This window comes from Trichosurus vulpecula, chromosome 3 (assembly GCF_011100635.1).
Source record: "Trichosurus vulpecula isolate mTriVul1 chromosome 3, mTriVul1.pri, whole genome shotgun sequence".
Classification (NCBI taxonomy): Eukaryota; Metazoa; Chordata; class Mammalia; order Diprotodontia; family Phalangeridae; genus Trichosurus; species Trichosurus vulpecula.
Genome location: NC_050575.1, coordinates 61,435,841 through 61,457,154, shown reverse-complemented (window position 1 = coordinate 61,457,154; position 21,314 = coordinate 61,435,841). Strand labels below are relative to the sequence as shown.

The 21,314-nt window shown below is 42.8% G+C and overlaps 1 protein-coding gene across 1 annotated transcript in view; it reads left to right on the top strand.

Moving 5' to 3' along the window:
• The first annotated feature begins 9,123 nt into the window (after window positions 1-9,123).
• GLRA1 (glycine receptor alpha 1) overlaps window positions 9,124-21,314 on the top strand; it is an 85,352-nt gene continuing 73,161 nt past the window's right edge. Inside the window, exon 1 of the mRNA XM_036751673.1 lies at window positions 9,124-9,179. Coding sequence (XP_036607568.1) covers window positions 9,124-9,179 — 56 coding nt within the window. The remainder of the gene's footprint in view (window positions 9,180-21,314) is intronic.

Genomic DNA, 21,314 nt, shown 5'->3' with positions numbered 1-21,314 from the left:
CTGGTCTTTTCATTGAGAAAGCTTGAAGATCCTCTGTTTTATTGAAAATCCATATTTTGCCTTGGAGCATTATACTCAGTTTTGCTGGGTAGGTGATTCTTGATTTTAATCCTAACTCCTTTGACCTCCAGAATATCATATTCCAAGCCCTTCATTCCCTTAATGTAGAAGCCGCTAGATCTTGTGTTATCCTGATTGTGTTTCCATAATATTCAAATTGTTTCTTTCTGGCTGCTTGCAATATTTTCTCCTTGATCTAGGAGCTCTGAAATTTGGTAACAATATTCCTAGGAGTTTTCTTTTTGGGATTTTTTTCAAGAAGCGATCACTGGATTCTTTCAATTTCTATTTTCCCCTCTGGTTCTAGAATATCAGGGAAGTTTTCCTTGATAATTTCTTGAAAGATGATGTCTAGGCTCTTTTTTTGATCATGGCTTTCAGGTAGTCCAATAATTTTTAAATTATCTCTCTTGGATCTATTCTCCAGGTCAGTAGTTTTTCCAATGATATATTTCACATTTTCTTCCATTTTTTTCATTCCTTTGGTTCTGTTTTATAATATCTTGATTTCTCATAAAGTTGCTAGCTTCCACTTGCTCCAATCTAATTTTTAAGGTGGTATTTTCTTCAGTGGTCTTTTGGACCTCCTTTTCCATTTGGCTAATTCTGCCTTTCAAGGCATTCTTCTTCTCGTTGGCTTTTTGGAGTTCTTTTGACATTTGGGTTACTCTATTCTTTAAAGTGTTATTTTCTTCAGTATTTTTGGGGGTCTCCTTTAGCCAGTCATTGACTTGTTTTTCATGGTTTTCTCACATCATTCTCATTTCTCTTCCCAATTTTTCCTCTACTTCTCTTACTTGCTTTTCCAACTCCTTTTTGAGCTCTCCTATGGCCTGAGACCAATTCATATTTTTCTTGGAGGCTTTTGATGTAGGCTCTTTGACTTTGTTGACTTCTTCTGACTGTGTATTTAGATCTTCTTTGTCACTGAAAAAGGAATCTAGAGTTTGAGTTTTAGTCTGTGTTTGAGTCTGAGTTCATTTTTGCTGCCTGTTCATGTTCCCAGCCAACTACTTGACCCTTGAGTTTTTTGTCAGGATACAACTGCTTATAGAGTAGACAGTACTTTGTCCCTAGCTTTAGGGTCCAAGCACTGCTGTTTTCAGAGCTACTTCTACTCCACCATCACCTTGGGCTCTGTCCCAGCAGTGCTCCTCCTCCTCCAAGAACTGCCAACCAGGACCACAATACAGACCCAAGCAGGGCACAGCAAGAGAATCTGCCCTTGTGCCCACAAAGCGCTCCTTACACTCCCGCTCTGATCCACTGCTAGATTTCTCCTACCGTGTGAGCCAGGGACTCCAGAGGCAACTGACCTGGAGTTCTGGAAGCAGCCTCAGGAGCTTCCTGCTGCTGCTACCACCACTGCTGCACCACCTCCCCCACCCCCAGAGCTGGCAGCCAGGGACCGCTCTGAACTCGATCTCACAGTTTCTCCCTAACCTGCTCTTTGGTGTTTGTGAGTTGAGAAGTCTGGTAATTGCCACAGCTCACTGTTTCATGGCCCCAAGGCCTGTTCCGGCTGGCTGATTCTGGGTCTGGTCTGTCCTGGCACAGCCCACACTGGGCTGCCCTCCTCTCTTAGCACTGTGCTATTGACCCTTCCTGGTGACCATCCAGGGTCTCCTGGGCTGGAGATCTGTTTCCTTCTGCTATTTCATGGGTTCTGCAGCTCTAGAATTTATTCACAGCTATTTTTACAGGTGTTTGGAGGGATTTGGGGGAGAGCTTAAGCAAGTCCCCGCTTTCCAGCTGCCATCTTGGCTCCACCACCCAGACTCCAATTATCTATACACTATGCCACACTTCCACTCAAAACACTTAGCTGGAATAATTAGTTAAAATAGGAAACTACCAGGTCGCATGCTAGTGATCATACCCCAGGTGAGATTATACCTGGAACTACATTCACCCTTCTTTCAATGACTTCTCAAGAAATGTTCAAAGACCATGACCCTTTCCCTGAGTACCTTTAAATCTGTTTGACCCAAACATATTTGGAGCTACTTGCCCTAGGCAAAAAAAAAATCCCACTCATGGCTCTGCCGTTACCCATAACTACCACCATAATACCGAACTCTGAAATTCTATTCTCTAATCATAATCTCCTACAACCTTCCTTTACCTCTTCCTGTTTTTAGTCCATCATCACTCTTCCTCCAACTTCACTGTCCCATACTCTCTACTCTTCATCATTCAACCATATGTATGAACAATTAGTCTGTAAACCATTCTCTTATCTTGAATCTCTTTCCCTCTTATCCTATCACCACTCATACCCAGACAAATTCCAACCTAATGCTATCCCTATGACCTTGTTGATCTTACTCCACTCTACTAAGTATTGCTGGAGAAAGTCACATAATCATGGCAATTAGGTCCACTAAAAATTGATACTTTCTCACTTCAGTTGGAACTTCAATGCTACATGGAAGTCCTTTTAGTCTTCCCTGATTGACTATTACACTCCCCAAAGCAACTGTTCCAAACTTTGGGAAGCCAAATCCCCATACCACCACCTCTTCATCCTAACAAAGAACCTCCTTCCCTAAAAATATTGAAGCCACCCAGTATGGCCTCCACTTCTAGGATCTTCTACACTCATTCTCTGCTCTTTGCTCTCAATCTCTAAGGGAAGGGGTGGCCCTTACTTTTGTTCTTGATTCCATTTTCCTGTCTACTCCAAGAGTATGCCTCTTTATTCATTCCTTCTCTTCCATTTTGAATTTTCTCTTCTACACTGGCTCTATTTCTAATGCCTACAAACCTAAGTTACCCCATCCTTTTAAAAAAAATTTTTTCACTTGATCCAGCCATTTCCGGTTATCATCCTATAGATCTTCTTTCATAGACAAACTCCTAGAAGGAATTATCTACACTTACCATCCATACTTTCTCATGAACTGCTCACTTCTCAACCCCTATTTTATCTGTCCTTTCACTCCATCATTGCCATGTGGCAAATAATCTCTCAACCACTAAATCTAATGGCCTTTTCTCAATCTTCATCCTATCTAACCCCTCAGTTTTTGATACTATCAAACAATCTCTCATCCCTTTATGGATATTTTATTTTCCTCCACTCTCTCCTGATTCTCCTTCTACCTATCTGAGATAGTATCACAGTATCCTTTGCTAGATCATAATCAATCCCCCACCCCCTAAGTGTGGGTATCCTCCAAGGCTCTGCCATGGGCTCTATATATCTTCTCTCTATAGTCTCAGTGATTTCATTTGCTCTCATGGGTTCAGTTATTACTGCTCTGCAGATAATAACTCCAAAAATCTGTATATTTGGCCCTTATCTTTGCCTTGAACTCTGGTCCCACATTGCCATCTACCTGTTGGACATCTCCAGCTGGAGGTTGCCTCTATGTCTCAAACTCAGTATATCTAAAGCCAAGCTTCCTCTCCCCCTTTAAAAAAGGCCCTCTTCTGCCTCTGAACTTCTCTATTTATGTTGAAGGCACCATGATTCTCCAGTCACCCAGGTTCACAACATCAGCATCCTTGATTCTTTCCTGTCTTTCCCTCCTGCTGACCAATAATTTGCCAAGTTTGATCGTTTCTATCCATACAACATCTGACACCCATCCCTTTTCTCTCTGTTGAAACAGTCACTACCCTAATTCAGATCCTCAATACCTCTTGCATGGTCCATTACAGTAGCCTCCTAATTACTCTCTCTGCTCACTCTCTTTCCAATCTGTCTTCTACATAGAAGCCAAGGTAAGCTTCCTAAGACAGTAAGCCTATGTCTCTCCACTGCTCAAAAACCTTCACTAACTCCCTGTTGCCTCTAGAATAAGCTTAAAATGTCTCAGTCTGCTACTTAAAGCCCTCCACAATATGGAAGTAGACCTACCTTTACATATATCTCATATTACTTCATTGATATTCGTACTCCACATTCTAGGCAAACTGGACAGCCATTTCCTGAGCTCAATGATCCACTTCCCATGGCTGTGCTTTAATGAAGGCTAGAATACACTCCATCATTCCCAGATTGTAGAATCTTTAGCTTGCTTTCTTCAAGGTTCAGCTGAGATACCACCTTCTAAACAAAACCTTTCCTGATTCCTCCATTTGTTAGTGTTCCCTTCCCTCTCAAATTGTCTTGTATGTACTTACCTGAATACGTCATTTTTCCACTGTAAAATGGAAGCTCCCTGAGGGAAAGACCTGTTTCATTTTTGGTTTTGTATCCTTATCAGCTAATACAGTACATTGTACATTCTAGGTACTAAAGAAGTGTTTGGTGAATTGAATTAAATGTCTGTTTGTTTCTGTATCTCTCTGTCTCTCTCTGCCTCCATATCTATGTATCTATGTCTTGTTATCTGTACTTTTTGTGTCTCTGTGCCTGACATTTTGTCTCTCTGTTTCTATGCTGCTATCTTCTGTTACAATTTAATTTGAGTCAACAAATATCTACTGTGTGCAAAATACTGTACTTAATGCTAAGGATACAATGACAAAAAAATTAAACAGATGTCATCTTCAGGGAGTTTACTTTTGACAATCAAATCCAAGCTCATTTGAGAAAAGGAATAAGCATTTTCTAGATGCCTACTAGCACCAAGCATTGTGCTAAGCACTTTACAAATGTTCTCTCATCCTCACAACAGCCCTAAGAGGTAGGTACTATTATTATCCTTGTTTTACAGATGAGGAAACTAAGGCAGACAGGAGTTAAGTAATTTGCCCAGAGTCACATAGTTAGGAAGTGTCGGAGGCTAGATTTTAACTCAGGTCTTCATGACTTCAGGCCCAATACTCTTCTCATTATGCCAACTAACTGCCCTCACTTTCCTCTAAAAGGAGACAACACCAACAACTGGGAGAATCAGAAAAGGCTTTACTTTGTAAGTAAAGTTCCATCTTGTAGATGGAATCTCAATTGAGCCTTGAAGAGACATAAGGTTTCTATGAGGAAATGAGGAAGGAGAGCATTCTAGGCATGGAGTTCAGCCCATGCAAAGGTTCAGACATGATAAATGAAATGTCAAATTCAAGGAGGAGCTAGTAGTTCAGTTTTGTTAAAATAAATATATAAATGGGAGTAGTATGAAATAAACCTGGAAAAGTAAGTTGAATATAGATTATGGAAAATTTTAAATTCCAGGCTGAGGATATATTTTACCCTAGAGATAATAGGAAGCCACTCAAGATTTTTGAGAAAAGGAAAGGCATAATCAGACCTATGTTTTAGGAATATTAATTTGGTAACTATGTGGAGGATGAACTGGAGAGGGGGGAATATTGGAAGCAGGGACTGGCCTACTAGCTATTCTTTAAACTTGACATTTCATCTCTCATGTGTAAGCCTTTGAAGAGTCTCATGCGTGGAATCCATTCTTTTCTCACCCATATTTCTCAGAATCTGTATTGTCTTTCATTGGTCACCTTGGGTGCCACCTCCTACATTTAACCTTTCCTGATCCACCATACTTGTTAGTACTTTCTCTCTCCTCAACTTATCTTCTATTTACTTGTATGTGCACATATCATTTTTCCCAAGACAATATAAGCTTCTTGAGAGTCTTTGTTAGCCCAGTGACTATCTCAATGCCTTGAACTTAATAGGAATCTAGCTTACTGAGTTTAGTTGAGTTGCCCCAATGTCACAAAATGTCACAAACTAGGTGCCAAAATGGGTACTCTTGACTCCTAGTCCAGTGCTTTTCATACATGTATAAATCTTATTTCAGTATTTGAAAGATTTAATATTTCATCCCTTTTGGCACTCCCTCCAACTGACACTCTAAGCCTAATAAACTATCTTTATGAATTGCAGGAAATGAAAAAAACCATAACCTCTTGGCCACTTTTCACCCCTCCCCTTCTCCCCAATGGTGATAAGCCTCTCCAAAGTTAATAAGGTAAGCATTCCAGTGAGAGACTTCCAATCTACCACCAGCCTAAACTTGAAATCTTTCTGGTTTAACAGGACTTATCAGAGCATGCATACACTGACATAGACTATGAAAACCCAGAGTCTCTTTCAAGCTACATGATGGACCATCAGAAATCTTTAGAAATACACATATACATGTACTCTTAAATATACATAATGTACACACAAATATAAATAATATTTACACTCATAAATGCACAGAGATGCCAAGCACATCCACAGTACATCTGAACATACACTACAATACAAATACACACACAAGGATGGAGGGAGACACAGAGTGAGAAAGGGAAAGGGGGGAGAGAGAGAGAGAGAGAGAGAGAGAGAGAGAGAGAGAGAGAGAATAGATACATAGAAATACACATACACAAAAACAGGTTCATTCATACATTCACACACATGCATGAATACAGCAGCACAGACACATAGGTAAACATGACTATTTGCAGAATACACATACTACCTTTTGTCCTGGGTTCTCCACTGCTCCCCCCCGGAGCTGTGAGAGGTTGCTTTTTTAAAAAAATAATCTCCCAGTACCTCAATAGTAATCCTAGTGTACCAAGTCTGGGCCTGAGGAAGAGGTGAAACCCTCAGGTAGCTAGTATGGTGATGGTAGAAGAGAAAGAGGAGGAGTTTTGCAAGAGGAGGGGGGAGGAAGAGAGGAGAAGAGAGGAGGGGAAAAGGAGGAGAGAGGCGAGAAGAGAAAAGGGGGGAGGGGAGGAGAAGTAGATGCTCCCTGAGCCAAAAGTTCCAAATCCTTCTCCTCCACCCCACATCCCAAAAGAGAGTGTAGGACCCGCATTTCTCTCTGGTGCACTCCGATCTGTTGAAAGCGTTCAAAAGTCTTTGAGACATCTTAGAGAAGGAGAGAAGATTGCGGCCTTTTGAAGAGAAAAGGCGAGGAGGGAGGGGGCTTTCTGCATCTCAGTTGAGTAGAGACTAAGAAAACTGGCTCTCCTTAACCTGAGGAATGCATAGGAAAAAGGGCCTACCCTATTTCACGGGAATGTGGATAGGGACGAAAGCCTTCCCACCTCAGCATCCCAGGGTCTGAGTGTAGGGGCGAAGTCCGGCGAGTTCAACCGGCTTGAAAATATCCTGGCTATTTGTTAATCCGCTGTGGGTCCGGCTGCAGCCCTGTAGCTCCAGGGAAAATCTGATTAACTTTTCGTCCCCAGACACGCTCTAAGGACCAAGAAAAAGAGAAGCTTTAAAGAACCACTGCAAGAACGATATCAGGATTTCTGTACTTGGTGGATGCCAGGCCTGGAGGGTGGAGGAGGTAGGGAGGTGTGGGGAGCGATACATTCAAGGACCCCTAGTCCCGAAAAATAAAAAGTCACCTAATCTTACTGTTTCTCACACCTCCTTCTACTATGATTAGAAGAGAGAGATGAGGGGAAGGATAGGAGAGGTCCTGAGAGGAGAAAGATGGGTGAGAGGAGACGTGAGGAGAGAAGTAGAGGAGAGGGAAAAGGAATAAGAAGGAACGAGGAGGGAAGCGTTGTTTTATTTTGTTTTGTTTTTCAATAAGAGGAGAGGAAAATAGAGAACAGGTTTTAACCCCTATCCACTCCAAAACTAACTAAACTTGCTCAGGTGACGGGTGGTCGGAAAGGGAAGAATGAAAGAAGAGGAGAAGGAAGCCCTGTAGAGACAGGGTCAAGGGAGAGGAGAGGGAGACTTGAGAGCCCAGAACCCGAAGAATTTTGTTTGACAAGTGAGGAGAGGGTCGCCCCTACGGCCAGTCTCACTTTTTCTTCCTCCAACCGCAACAGTCACGGGAACTGAGTGTCAGAGCTGGCGAGATTCGAAGCTAAATCTCTTCTGTCCTCCTGGCCTCTCCCTCCCACTTTAACGAAACTTCAGTTTAAAACCTCTCCCCACCAAATCAAGCGATATTGGTTTCCATCTCTCCCAACTCCGCATCTCCGTGTCTTGGTCGAGCTAAATTCCTGAGGTCCTTGTAAGAAGATGTCCAAGACCTAGAGGAAAAGAAAAAAAGAGAGATGTCTTTATCCAACCCTCCCCTTACCCCCAAAAAAGGGAGACTATCTTCCAGCACTTCACGAGTTAATGCGTCCTGGGGCCTAACACGCGATTGGTCCGTAGGAGGGGGAGAGCAGGTTTTCGGAGCCGCAGGCCAATGAGCGCTGCTTGTGGGTGGGTTTGAAGAGACTAGGGAGTGTTTTCCCCCTTCTTACCCCCTATTCCCCCTCTTTCCCCTCCCTCCCCCAGTTTAGTAAATTAATGCAGCGAGAAAGTCCGAGGAACTGAAGGAGTGCTGTCTGGGGGGGAGATGGGGAGACTGGAGGCCAACGCCGACAAGTGAAAAAGAGAGAGACCGTTGGAAGAATTCTCCTTTCCTACCCAGCCGGACAGCCATGGACCACCTCCAGCCACTGAAACTTGCCCCGAGCCCTCTCGCGTCTCCAGCCCCAAGCGATGGGACACCTGCCCTGCAGCGATCATAACTTATCTGGCGGGTGGGGGGGTGGGGGGAACGGAGAAGCAGGAATCGCGAGGCGACAGACAGCAGCCAGCCTGGAGGTAGGGGAGTGAGCCTTCCCGGACTCTGCCTGACACATTCCCTGGGATTTAACTGAAGCAAGCACCCAGCGCCAACCACCTCCCAGCCCCTCACCTCGTTTCCCAACCCTCCTGCCAGCGCCAGAGCCGAAAGCCCTTCCCAATCCACGATGTTTGCCGGGTCCAGCTGTCCAAGGCCAGCCTTTTGATCTCCGCAGGAGAAATATTTTTTCTTCACCTTGCAGGGATCTGTCCGTTTAAGTAGAAAAAGGAGGAGGGGGAGAACAATAAAAGGAAACAAGCCCACCCTAAATACACCAACTCAGCCCCTCCACCCTACCGCGGCAGGGAGCGATCAGCCAAGCTAGAGTTTATTAAACGGCAATACTCTCTCCCTGGTCTGAAACACTGGGAGCCAGGCGCTATCCGTGGTCCTGAAATCATCCTCCTCCTCCTTTGGGGGTTCCACCCCCAACATCTGGATTGTACTTTTTTTTTTAAATCGCCAGTGGAAAAGTCCCAGCGCTTGATTCACCTGGTTTTGTAAGTGCCAATTCTAAACATCTTTTCTGCCCCTAAAACTCGTGGACTACAAAAGCATCGGACCTGGGAAAATGTGCAGCTTTAATACACTTAGGTTGTACCTTTGGGAGACGATTGTATTCTTCAGGTATGCGATTTTTTTTCTACTGACCACACCACGGTGGTGCTGGGATGCGGAGGGGGAGGTGGGGAGAGCGGACTGGAGGCGGGCTCTGACCAAGTCCCCCTCCCTTTTCAGCTAGGGGCTGAGAACCTCTGCATTCGGGGCATGCTGTTCGATTGGTATGGGGAGGAAGGTTTGGGGGCTGTTGGTCCCTCAGGCAGCTGTGGTTCCGTTCGCCGTGTATTATAGCCCCTTTACTATAGCTCACCCACCTCCTTCTGCATGTTGGCTCACACACGATTGAGGACTTTAAGGAAGAGCAGTATGAGTTACTGAGTTTAATGAGGACTGCATTCTCTCTAACCGCAGTGCCGAAAACCCAAGCTCTCCTCGGTCTGGGAGCGGAGGGACAACTAGTGGTGGGGGGGAAGGTTGCACTTGAGCTCGCTGGACACACAGAACATTCCATATGCTCCTTAGTTTGGTTTCTGTTTGGAGGACGGCGGTGGGAATAGGAGAATGAACGGGGGCTTATAGAGTAGTCTCATTGGTGATGCAGCTTAGAAAGCACCTAGTGTTTGGAAGCACACAGATGAGTTCTATTATTTTTAAGAACAAACGTTTCAAAATCGAGCCTCACTTACCTCCTATTTAAAATGAAAGAGCTGAGTTCCTCTCTACCTGTAACATTCTCTTCTATATTTTAGGGTCCCTTCCTGCTCTATGTTCTATGTTGTAAGACCTTTTACAACTCTGATATTCTATGTTCTGTTTTAAGGTACCTTCTGGTTCTGAATATCTAAGAAGCATGACTTATGAGCTAAAATAGCCAGGAAATAGATTCCTATTCTGAAACTTTATACTTACCTCCCCCCATATTCTATTCTATTATCCCAGTGGATTCCTAATTGATTAATTTTAGGTTCTTTTCTTCATTTTTAATTTATTCTGTCAAAAAGATGGGGAATCCTTTCCCTTCCTCCCCACCCCCAATGCTTAGATCCTCTTCTAGATTTGAAAATCAATGCCCTGCAGACTTGCATCTCTCAGTCTAGTAGTGTTATAAAAGTGACAAACCCTTTGCCTGGGAAACCTTGAAATGGATAGCCCTGTTGTAAGTGGGTGAATCATCCCATGCTCAGAGAGGGTGATGATAAATGTCATATACTCGAATTGGAAAAAATCATTCTTCCCTCTCAACCCGCAGGGATCATTCATCTTCCTCATTTGGGCTGCCCGCCTCTTGTGCCTCAACCTGGCAGTTGATTAAGAGTCATTTCAAAAACAGGCAATGTTGGGGTTTTTAATAAGTAACCAATGAATATTATTCTCCCCCAATACCGACAAACAAGTGTCAGGGTCTTGTTATTGTCAGCACTGATGTTTTATTTAATAGCCAGGGACTCTGCTTATGATCTGTCAGTTTGGTTAATGAATTGGTAGGCTTGTTGACTGAAGGTTTTTATTCCTCTCCCCCACCCCTTTTAGAATTGTACAGTCCTAAGCCAGCACCTGACCAGGGTATCCCTTCTTATTGTCTTTCTCCTTTCAGACTGTAAGAGAAAATGAAACAACACACACACACACACACACACACACACACACACACACACACTCACACACACACACCTCAAATTTTCCCATGATTTGTGGTTCCAACCTCTGTTTCCAATGATACTTTTATAAATTAATCAGGCGGGGGTAGTAAGGACAAATAGAAATTGTGGGGCTATATGGGCCTGTGAATATCATGCATGGCACAGTAGAAAGAGGACTGGGCTGAGGAGTCAAGCAATGTAGCTTTTAGTTCCATCTCTTTTACTAACTCATTGTGTATAACCTTGGACAAGTCATTTCCCCTCCCTGGACCTCAGTTTCCCACTCTGCTGAAAGAGGAGCTCAGCCTCAAAATGATCTCTGAGGTTCCTTATAGCTCTGACATGCTATGATTCTATGACTTTAAAAGAAGCATTCAGTTTGTCCTCTCAACTAATGATGTCAGATCTTCCCTCCCCTAAAGTATGTGGTAGAACTGCAAAATGCTGAGGAGGTAGGCCAGTGGGTAACATTTGTATGCAAAAATGTGCTTCTCCTTTTGGCTTACAGGAGGTAGGACTAAACTAGAGATTAAAGAGCAAATTAATAGGACTGAGCACATCTTCCCTTTTTTTTAATGAACACTTTGCAGTGTTTGATATTTCTGTCTCAGACATTGCATTTCACAAAGGGGAGACATGCCACAGAAAAGAAAGATTTGCATTTTAATTGTTTTGATAGGATTGTGGAAGGACCCAGCTCATTCTGTTGGTTGTAACAAAAAGACTTACTATGCTCGGCTTCCTTCTCCCCCATCATTCTTTAAGATATGTGATACACAATGTGTGTGAGTAATGATATGATTCCATGTGCTCTTGGAGAATGAAACGCCACGTCTTATGCATGCTTCTGTGTAGTGGGAGGTGGGGGTGGAGGGAAGTGGTAAGTAAAACTGCATTTAATACACTGGACAACCTACCTTATTTTAGGGGTGAGATGGTCATAGGATGACAGTATCTGTATCTAGAAGGGAGCTTAGAGATTCATTTGTCCAACCCACAGACACACATTTTACAGATGAAAAAACTGATGCTCAGTGAAGTTAAATGATTTTTCCCAAGGTCACACAGGTAGTGAATGTAAAAACTAGGATAAGCAATAATTTCTTTACCATGTATAACACAGCAGATATAGAAATTAAATGAGGGAAGCCATATCGATCATTTTTCAAGAGAGGGAAAAGAAGGGTCACAATGAGGTAACATCACTAGGTTCCCTTTGTCCAATTATTCCCTCTTTCTTCTGTGCGCTTGGCCATAGAGGTTCATGATTTAGGCCAAATAGTGGGGTATTACCATCTTCATTTAAAAGTGGAACTTTATGCTGGGAACATGGGGAAAGAAATAAACAACACCCCAATACTTGCTTATTTGCATCATATTGGGTACAGATAAACTACATAGTTCCTAAGGAAGACATTAAATGATGGCAGCTGCTTACCTTGTGAGGAAATCTCAGGGGTGAAAATGTTCTGAACCCCATACCTACTACTTTATAAGTTCTCATGTATTAGACATTCCAATAAATCACACACACAGTCCTAGGAAAGGACCGCAATGAAAAGGTATATTTGCTGATGTTTAGCAAATGATAGGACAATGTAAGGGATCTCTGACCCAAAAGAACTAGGTTCTAATCCTGTCTCTACCAATTCACTGCATGACCTTGGGGGACTCACTTAAACTCCTTGAATCTCAGTTTCCTTATCCACAAAATGACAGGATTGGACTAAGACAATGGGATCATCTCTAAGACCCCTTCTGGCTCTGACATTCTATGATCTATGTTCTAAGGTCTCTTCCAGGCCTGACATTCTATGTTCTAAGATCTCTTCTAACTTCAACAGTCTTTGGTTTAAGGTCACCTGCACACTGATATTTTATGTTCTACATTCTAATGTCCTTTTCAAATCAGATTCTCTGTGGTTCGATAGCTCTAAGTTATAGAAGGCAAATTCTCTTTCACTTTCTGTGGTCCTTTCCACTGGCTAGTGGCCACTTTGTTCCTTTTCCCTACTGAAGCTGCAGTCTTCCTTTAGCCCTGCCTAATATATTTCAGCCCTGCTGAGCCATGACCGCAGGGCTACTGAGGAGTATCTAGGCTTGGCCAGGCTGCTGAAGACCTTCCTTCAAAGTTCCTTCTTGACTATAATGTTCAGTTTGACCTACAAATAGCACCCCCAGCTTGATGAACTCATGCAAGGATAGTTATGACTTATGCCATGTGATGGGGTAAAGAAGACATCATATCTGGTATTTCCAGGGTAACCTCCTGGGCAAAGAGCTTAGTCTGTTTTTTTAAGTAGTTTTCAACTGTTAAATAATCCACTCTCATTTTGAAGGTTGGTGTCAGTTAGAAATGGGGCTATCACCCCATCTTAGTGTGACTTTTGTCATGATTCAGAGAAGGAAGGATTTTAGGAAATCAATTTTACTTTGTCCGTAAAAAGAAGTAGCAGCAGTGTCCTGAAGTAGTGGAAAACACCACTTGAGACTCAAGAAAATTGTTTAAAGCCTGACTCTTCCAGTAACTAGCTGTGTGTCCTTGGACAAGTCATATCCCCTCTCTGAGACTCAGTTAACTCCTCTGGAAAATAAGAGAGTTGGTCCTGGTTGTCCCTATGGTCTCTTCCCGCTCTGACATTCCACAGGACCTACTTCTGTGATTATAGGTTTCTGACTAAGAAACCTCAGGATAGATTTTTCTCAATGGTTCTGACTCCATTTCAGAAAAATTCCACATTCTTTCACCTTTTTAACATTCACCAAGCTTTTGAACCTTTGCTGTGTGCACCCACACCATCCTAGGCATAGCAAAGGTTAAGGGGAAGTATCAAAGGAAGCAAATGTCATACTCTTGGCCCTCATAGAGCCTTAGCAGTTTGAAAAGGGGATGCAGATGCATTAAAGGTGCACTAAAAATCATTTCCCTCAGAACAGAGATGCCCGCAGAGCTCCCCATCAGGTGGCTTGCGCAAGCGCCCTGCAACACCATCGCATTGATGCGGGCGTCATTAGCTTTATTTCCTTCATCAGCTGGCAGGAGCCAGGATGATTTTCAAGATGGATGGAGCTGCCTTCTGGGCTGGGGGTGTCTCAAAACAATTCTTCAGGGTTGCGTAGCGTTCAGGAATGGAAAAATCACTGGCCTGAGAGTCAGGAAACCTAGGTTTGTGGGGGAAAGGGTGGAGTCTAGGCCCAGCAGTTCCGATGAGCAGCTTTGTGGCCTTGAGTAAGCATTTCTCCTCTCTGGGTCTCAGTTTCTTCACCTGTAAAATGGGGATAATAATATTCTTCCCTAATTTGTTCCTGAAGTTGTTGTGAGGAAGGTGTGTTTTATAAACCACCATCTTGGTACAGTGGAAAAAGCACTGAGTTTGGAAATCAGAGGACATGGTTTTGAGTCCTGGATCCCTTGTTTATTACCTTCTGTGTCTTTCCATTTTGAATTTTCCTCATTTTTAAAATGTGAAAAATCATACTTTTTTCACTTTCCTCATAGGGTTGGTTGCGTGTATTAAATGAGATAATAGATGTAAATCCCTTTGTAAACCAGAAATCAATATATAAATGTCAGACGTTATTAAGTAATATTAATAAATGACCATAAAGTGCTATCGAAATGTGAGCTATTATTACTGTTGCTGTTCTCATCTGCTGTAAAAATCGCAGGCTCATAGGATTTAGAACAAAAAGGCATCTTAGATGGTCCAAATACTTCATTATTCGGAGGAAGAAACTAAGGACCAAAGTGTTAAGTGTCTTGCCTGAGGCCACACAGGGAGAGTTAGAGACAAGGATTCAAATCCAGGTCAAAGATACTGTTCTGCGGATGGAAGAGACTGGTGCTTGGGGATGAGAGATCACGAAATGCCAAATGGGAGACAAGGGGCACATCAGGCTTTTCGCAGAACTTTCGGACATAACAACACCCTGGACAATCCATGTCCCAGTTAGAAAAGGGCATAGAGAATGGCACTGCTTCAGTTTGCACTGGAGTCCCCACACCCACGAGCAAAGGCTTCCCTGCGGATCTGACAGCAGCCTTCTGCCCAAGTCCACACAATGGGGAAACTGCACCACTGGGGTGGCCCCTGGATCCATGAGAAAAGCTGCCCTCAGTGGAATGGTGATCAAACATGGGGGCTTGAGGACTGGGAAATGGCAAAGGATGGTCCTTTATTCAGCTGTGCTGCCAAGCTCTGGGATGAAAGCCCCTTTGAGGGGTCGAGGGCCCCAAAGCTTTTGAAACGCCCCATAAAGGCTCCCATTGTGGTCTTCTGAAGTTGATATTGTCCGGTTCTCTTGAGGCTAATTCAGTCCAATTAGATTACCACTCTCAGCCTTTGAATTCAGATATTATTCAGTGTCAGGAGCTAAATGAGTTTGCCGTTTTAACGGGGAGTCACTGGCAGTCATTAATCTGAGGTTTGACACTGGCCACGGGAGTCTTTCTTTAGCCAAGCCAGCTGGCTTACAAAACCAGTGTCACTAAGCATCTCAGGCCCTATTCTTCCCCATGACCCCCACCTCTCTCCACCCTGCCTGGGCCTCACTGCCCAAAGCAAGGAGGCCCCACTGCTAAGAGGCTCCTGACTGACTAAAAATTCCGATTTTGCACACAATTCCTCCAATAATAATGATTATGCCACCATATTAATAAGAGCAAATATTGATATAGCCCCATACAGTTACAAAGCATTGTCCCTATGTTATCTCATTTAATCCGTACAATAGAACTTCATCAGCTGGCAGATTGGCAGGTAGGCAGAGTAGGACTATTGCCCCCTTTGTTCAGGCGAGGAAGCTGAACTTCCAAGAGCAGCTTATCAGATATCCCGCAGCCTGACAGAATGGAAAGAGCATCAGATGTCAAGTCAGAATGCTGGGTTAAAGTCCCTACTCTTATAACTTACTATGTGACCTTGGACAAGGCAGCCCTCCTCTCCAAGCCTGTTTCCTAGGCCATGTTGAGAGTGATAATCTTCGTCCCTCTCTTTCTCCTTGCCTCATAGGGTTATTATGAAGAGAGCACTTTGTGAACTATAAAGTGCTAAAGAAAAATAAGCTCCCTGCTCAAGTCCATTGGTCCTTCCACCACACCATTCTGATTTTCAGTTATTTCTTTTTCTTATTCCTCATTTCAATTTTTTGAAGACACAAAGAAACAAGCTGTAAAGTGCTTGCCTTGGAGGAATGTGTAAGGGGTGTGTGTGTGTGTGTGTGTGTGTGTGTGTGTGTGTGTGTGTGTGTGCGTGTGATTGGTTGATTTGGGGAGAGGAAGAGGGTACAGGATTCACACCTATTAATATTATTATTGCATTTCTATACAAATCAAATGGTTACTAGTGCATGTGTTCCTTGGACTTTTAGAAATCTGTACCATCTAAATGATGCTCTCTGATCTCAGGACCCTCCTGTCTCCCCTTCCTTCCTCTCCTCAGATTTCATAGCCATGACTGTACATGAGCCTTGATCAGTGCAGTGGGTGCCAGCCACTCCAGAGTTGCGCCATGGCACTGCTCACTGGCTGATTTCAATGCCCTCCCCTTCCCTAAAAGCAGTACCCAATGAACACCTAATTTCTTTCTTTTAATTAAAGCCACTTCTATAACATTAATGAGTAGGTATAACATCAGTGTTTATGTGGTTGTGCCTTCCCTAGAAGGTTCACTCCATAATTTATCAAAGCTGCTCTGACCATTGGGCCATTATCCCTCTCCTGCTGGCATCTTCTGGAACAAGTGTGTAAAGGCAAGCAGCAAATTGTGTATCAACTCTGTCTAGCCAAGTCTGCATTTCTAATTTCCTCAATACTTCCTCTCCCTCCTCTTTCATTTCTCTCCCACCCCAGGCCCCAGCTGGTACTATAATAACTCCTGTGGGCTGTTGGATTTTTTTTTCAGAGAAGAAGCAGGGAAAGGGTGAAGAGGGCTGGGTAGGAATATAGTCTGTCTCTGAATATAGGCAAGCCTTTGGAAATCAGATCAGAGAAGAAAGAGGGTGGATGGATAGATGGATTTATGTATGAATGGATAGATAGGTAGATGGATAGATGGATGAATAAATGGATACACTAAAAAATAACACCAATCATGGTTCAGATACAAGTTTTATTAAAATGAGATTTGGGAGGGGGAACATTCAATATTTTTGGACCAATATAGCATTGTTTCCATATAGGATATGGCAGATATAAGAAAATAATATGGTGGTATAATCTGAGGTATATAAGAAATATACAAGATATAAGAAAAATCTCACTTGTCACTGGTGATTTTCATAAAAACAAAGTCATCAGTGTGTAAAGAAAATCACACAAGATTTATAATCAGAAGATTTGGACTCAAATCCCAGCTTTGTTTCCGATACAACCTTCAGAAATTCATCTAATCTCTCTTGACCCATTTTTCATCCATAAAATGAGGAATTTGGACTAAATTCTCTCTAAGTTTCCTTCTGGATCTAAATTTAATGATACTTTATGGATACATATTAAGGAACTATCCTTCAGAAGGAGAAATGATACTATTGATTCTCCTCCAGATGCCATAGCCAGGAGATCTGTTTGTTGTGTTTCTGGCAAAGAAGATGATAGAATCACAGGGTTAAAGGGGCCCTCCAAAATCATCCAAACCCATTCTTCCAAAGGAATCTCCTCTACAACATCCCTGACAAGTGGTTAGCCAATCTCTACTTGAAGAACCCCACCCACGTGATAAGAAGCTCACTACTCCATAAACCAACGTGCAGCACTGAATCATTAGCACTAAACATCCTCACTCTTTCATCTGAGTCCAATAACATACATATGTGGAAGAACTAACTGAAGTTGGAGGACAGACCATGCCCAAGATCAGAACTCACCTGTGGCCTTAACCAGGGTGCAGCCTGTGGTATGGATCAGGATTCAGGTTAGGGTTCAGTGTGTGATTGTGACTAGGACTTAGCCTGGAGCCATGGAACATAATAGGGAGCAAATTAAGGCTATGTATATCAAATATAAGGCTTCATATTCATTTTACCAGCCACTAAGTCAATCAATCTGGTGCCAAACCTTCCTGTACCATTGAGAAAAAAAAATTTTTTCAGATCAGGAAAGAGACATCATCCCTTGTGACATTAGTTTTATTAGTGATGTCCCTAGCTATTGCCTATCAGGACAGTCCTACTAGACTGCTCAAGAAATATTACTGCATGTGAAGAAGCATAGTGTCTGGGGCAAGGAGATTGATAATCCTGTTGTCCCACGACACAGGCAAACTCTAGTAGAGGACTGTCTTCAGTTCTGGACAATACACTTTAGGAAAGGAATTGACAAGCTAAATTACAACCAAAGAATGATGACCAGGATGGGTAGAGGGATCAGTAAAAGGGGCTTAGTCTAGAGAAGAGAAGATTTGGGGGAGGGGATGACCACTGAGTTGAAGTCTGAAAGGGTTATCATGTGGACAAGGAATTAAACTTATTCTGCTAAGTACTAAGTGGCAACTAGAGCAAAGTCAGGAAGTTAGGCAAATTTTGACTCAATTTATTACTTTAACTTCTGAAAAATTAGCATTGCCCAAAATTGGAATGAGTCATTTTGGGAAATAATGAGTTTCCTATCCCTAGAAGTATTTAAGTGGAAGCTCACACACTTAGAGGATATGTTACAGAGGTGATTTTCACTCAGGTAGAGGTTGAAGTAGATAGCCTCTGAGGTCTTTTCCAGCTCTGAGATTGTGATTCTATGAGTCCCCTTCAATGGCACTCCCAAGTACTTCTTCTGGTCATCACTGGTGAATCCAAACTCCCATCAGAGGAGAGGACTTGAAACCTTTTAGAGGGGGGAGAAACAATATCCCCTGTGCTATTATAACCACTGAGCATGATTCTAGGAATCGTCTGACCTCTCCATGTCATTGATAGAATTGGAAAGGGCAATTGCTGTATACTTCAGTTGAAGGGTGCTCACAATTTCCTTTGGATGAGAAATGACAGTGGCAGAAATGGCCGCTAGGACAAAAGAAGGGTGGGGGAGGTGGTAAAGAGAGTGATTGTGAACTGTCTATCCCCAGGGATTGTTTAGCTTGTTGGTGAAGACAGTTCGTCACTACCTCAATGAGGGACCTGGAACATGTTATTGCTCTAGACTAGCTTCCAAGGGGTAAAGTAAAGATACCATCTATGATTCCCCCTGTAGCAACAAGAGCTCAAGAACAGAATCATCAGAGGCAAGAGACTTTTAGGGTCCAGGATGAGGGGTAAAAAAGAATGATTCAGCAGCCAGTGGGCCCCAAGGGAGACATCAGAAAGATGGTACTCTAGAATATCAGGTGTATATCAGAATATACACCTAAGCTGAGACGAATCACTTAGGTAAGTTGGGGGGGGTGCTTATTGGCAGTTCTCAAACTCCTAGAGAAAAAACAGCCAAGGAACAATAGAAAAAAATTAATTTTTAAAAAATAATTGTAGAATAATATGGAGTCCTGGGCTGAAAATAGTTGCTGCAAATTGAACTGAACAAGAAAAAGTCTGGAGTGTCTGTATCTTGTGAGGAAAAAAAGGCCACAACCCAAGAGATCATGGAAGTGGTGGCTCAGAAGAAACAGGAGAAGAATTCTGAGAAGACCAAATAATCATTTATTTAAAATCAACACTTTTATAGCACTTTAAAATTTGCAGACAGACCCTGGGTTCCTTTCCAGCTGAAATTCTGTGATTTCCATACATTGTCTCATTTGAGCCACACATTACTACAGTGAGGTAGGTACTGCAGGTATTATCACGAGGATGAGGAAACAGGGCAGGAGTCAAAAGAAGTGAAGTGATTTGTCTATAATCACGCAGTTTGTATGAGAGGAAGCATTTTAAGCCAGGTTTTCCTAATACCAGGCATAGGATTCTACTCCATATCACTGTCTCTAAGAAGGGATTGAAAACAAGCAAAACATTAAAATAATACTGTGGGATTCAATATTCTGGGAGGTGGCACGGGAGGGTTTCATGGTATATTCAACCCCATGCTGTCAAAAGAGAACTGACGGAGAAGGAGAAAGCCAAAATAAGGCATTTGAATAGGGAATGACTGTGGCCCAAGATGAAGAGGATCGCTCCAAGTTCAGCATATGATTGTGACACTCTCTAAGGCTATAAGGAAGGGTGAGGACATTCTCCTGATACAAATAATCAGTGGAATAAGCACAGTTAGAAGCCATCCCTTAGGTGCCTGGAATGTAGGACATTGAGAGCTGTGGAAGATAAAATGTGTGTGGAGTATCAGTGTTGGACTTGAGGTGATTAGTGATGTGAGCTAAAGAAAAAAAATGATTAATGACATGACTATAGAGAGACTGAGAAAATGCAAAATGGTATATGTGTAGTGCAGATTCTTCCATTCATTTGTTGGCCTGTGGATTGGGCATGAATCCCCACCAATTTATGGGCAACTCCCAGGTCAGGGAGCCTGAAGGAAATTGGATACAGTAGATATTAGGACTAGTGGGAGCTGCTATCTTCTGCTGGTGCTATTACTGAGTAAATGCTGGAACCCAATACCCTCCCATGGTTCAATTCTAAGACAGTGGTGATGAGCTCTGAGTATTTGAGTATCATGGCTCTGACCCCCTAAAAGTCTGCATGTGGGGGGAAAAAGCACCCAGGAAAGGCAGAAGCACAGGTAGACCCAGAGGTTGAAGAGTGTTTGAGATTAGTGTAGGCATGAATGTGTCCAAGTCATTCATACCTTGATGAGGATTAGCCTTTAAGATCATTCACTTGGGCTTGTGTGGCAGGGCCTATTCTAAATCCCTTGGTCTGCTAAATCACCTCACACATTTAAGGAAGTCCTGAAAAAAAGAATCTAAGTGCATGTTAGCCTGTTTACCATGCTCATCGCATGCTTAAGCATTTAAAAACCAGCTTAGGAGAGCTAAATTCAAACCATGTATAAGTTAACAAATATTGGCAACTTTGTCCTATGAATAAACTGATAATCATCTTGCAAAGGAGTGAGCATTTGTGTTCTGAGATAATCTCCAAAGTCCAACCAAGGCCATGAAAAAGAGACTCCTATCTCTAAGAGAGCAAGTCCAAAGTCAGCCCTGGGGGTGAGTCACACTCTTCCCCTTCCCTTTCTCATGCCTTAACCCTATCATGTTAAGTCAACAAGAGTTGAATTATAATGCTCCAAGATTCTAAAGCATAGATATGAGATAACACCCTTCTTCTCCACCAATTTTCATGCTAGTACCCCTAGGAACAGAGGAAAACTGGCCAGCTTACATTAGAGAAGGGACCTTTCCTGTACAAAAGGGGAAAGCTGGGAAGCCATCTTTTCTGAGCTTCTAATTCTTCCATAGCCCCTAATCCTCAAAGAATTCTATTGGATGCAGACTTAGAAATTTGTAGCACCACAATCCCTGGCCCTTCTGAGTCCTCAGTTGGCTATTCAGAACACCGCTCAATAAATCCCATTTGGATACATAAAGATTTGTGTATCCCTTTTCCCTCCCAACTGTGTATGCTGATTTACCACAGAATAGCTTGTTCGAAGAGGCATTTGCCACCAAATGTTGGT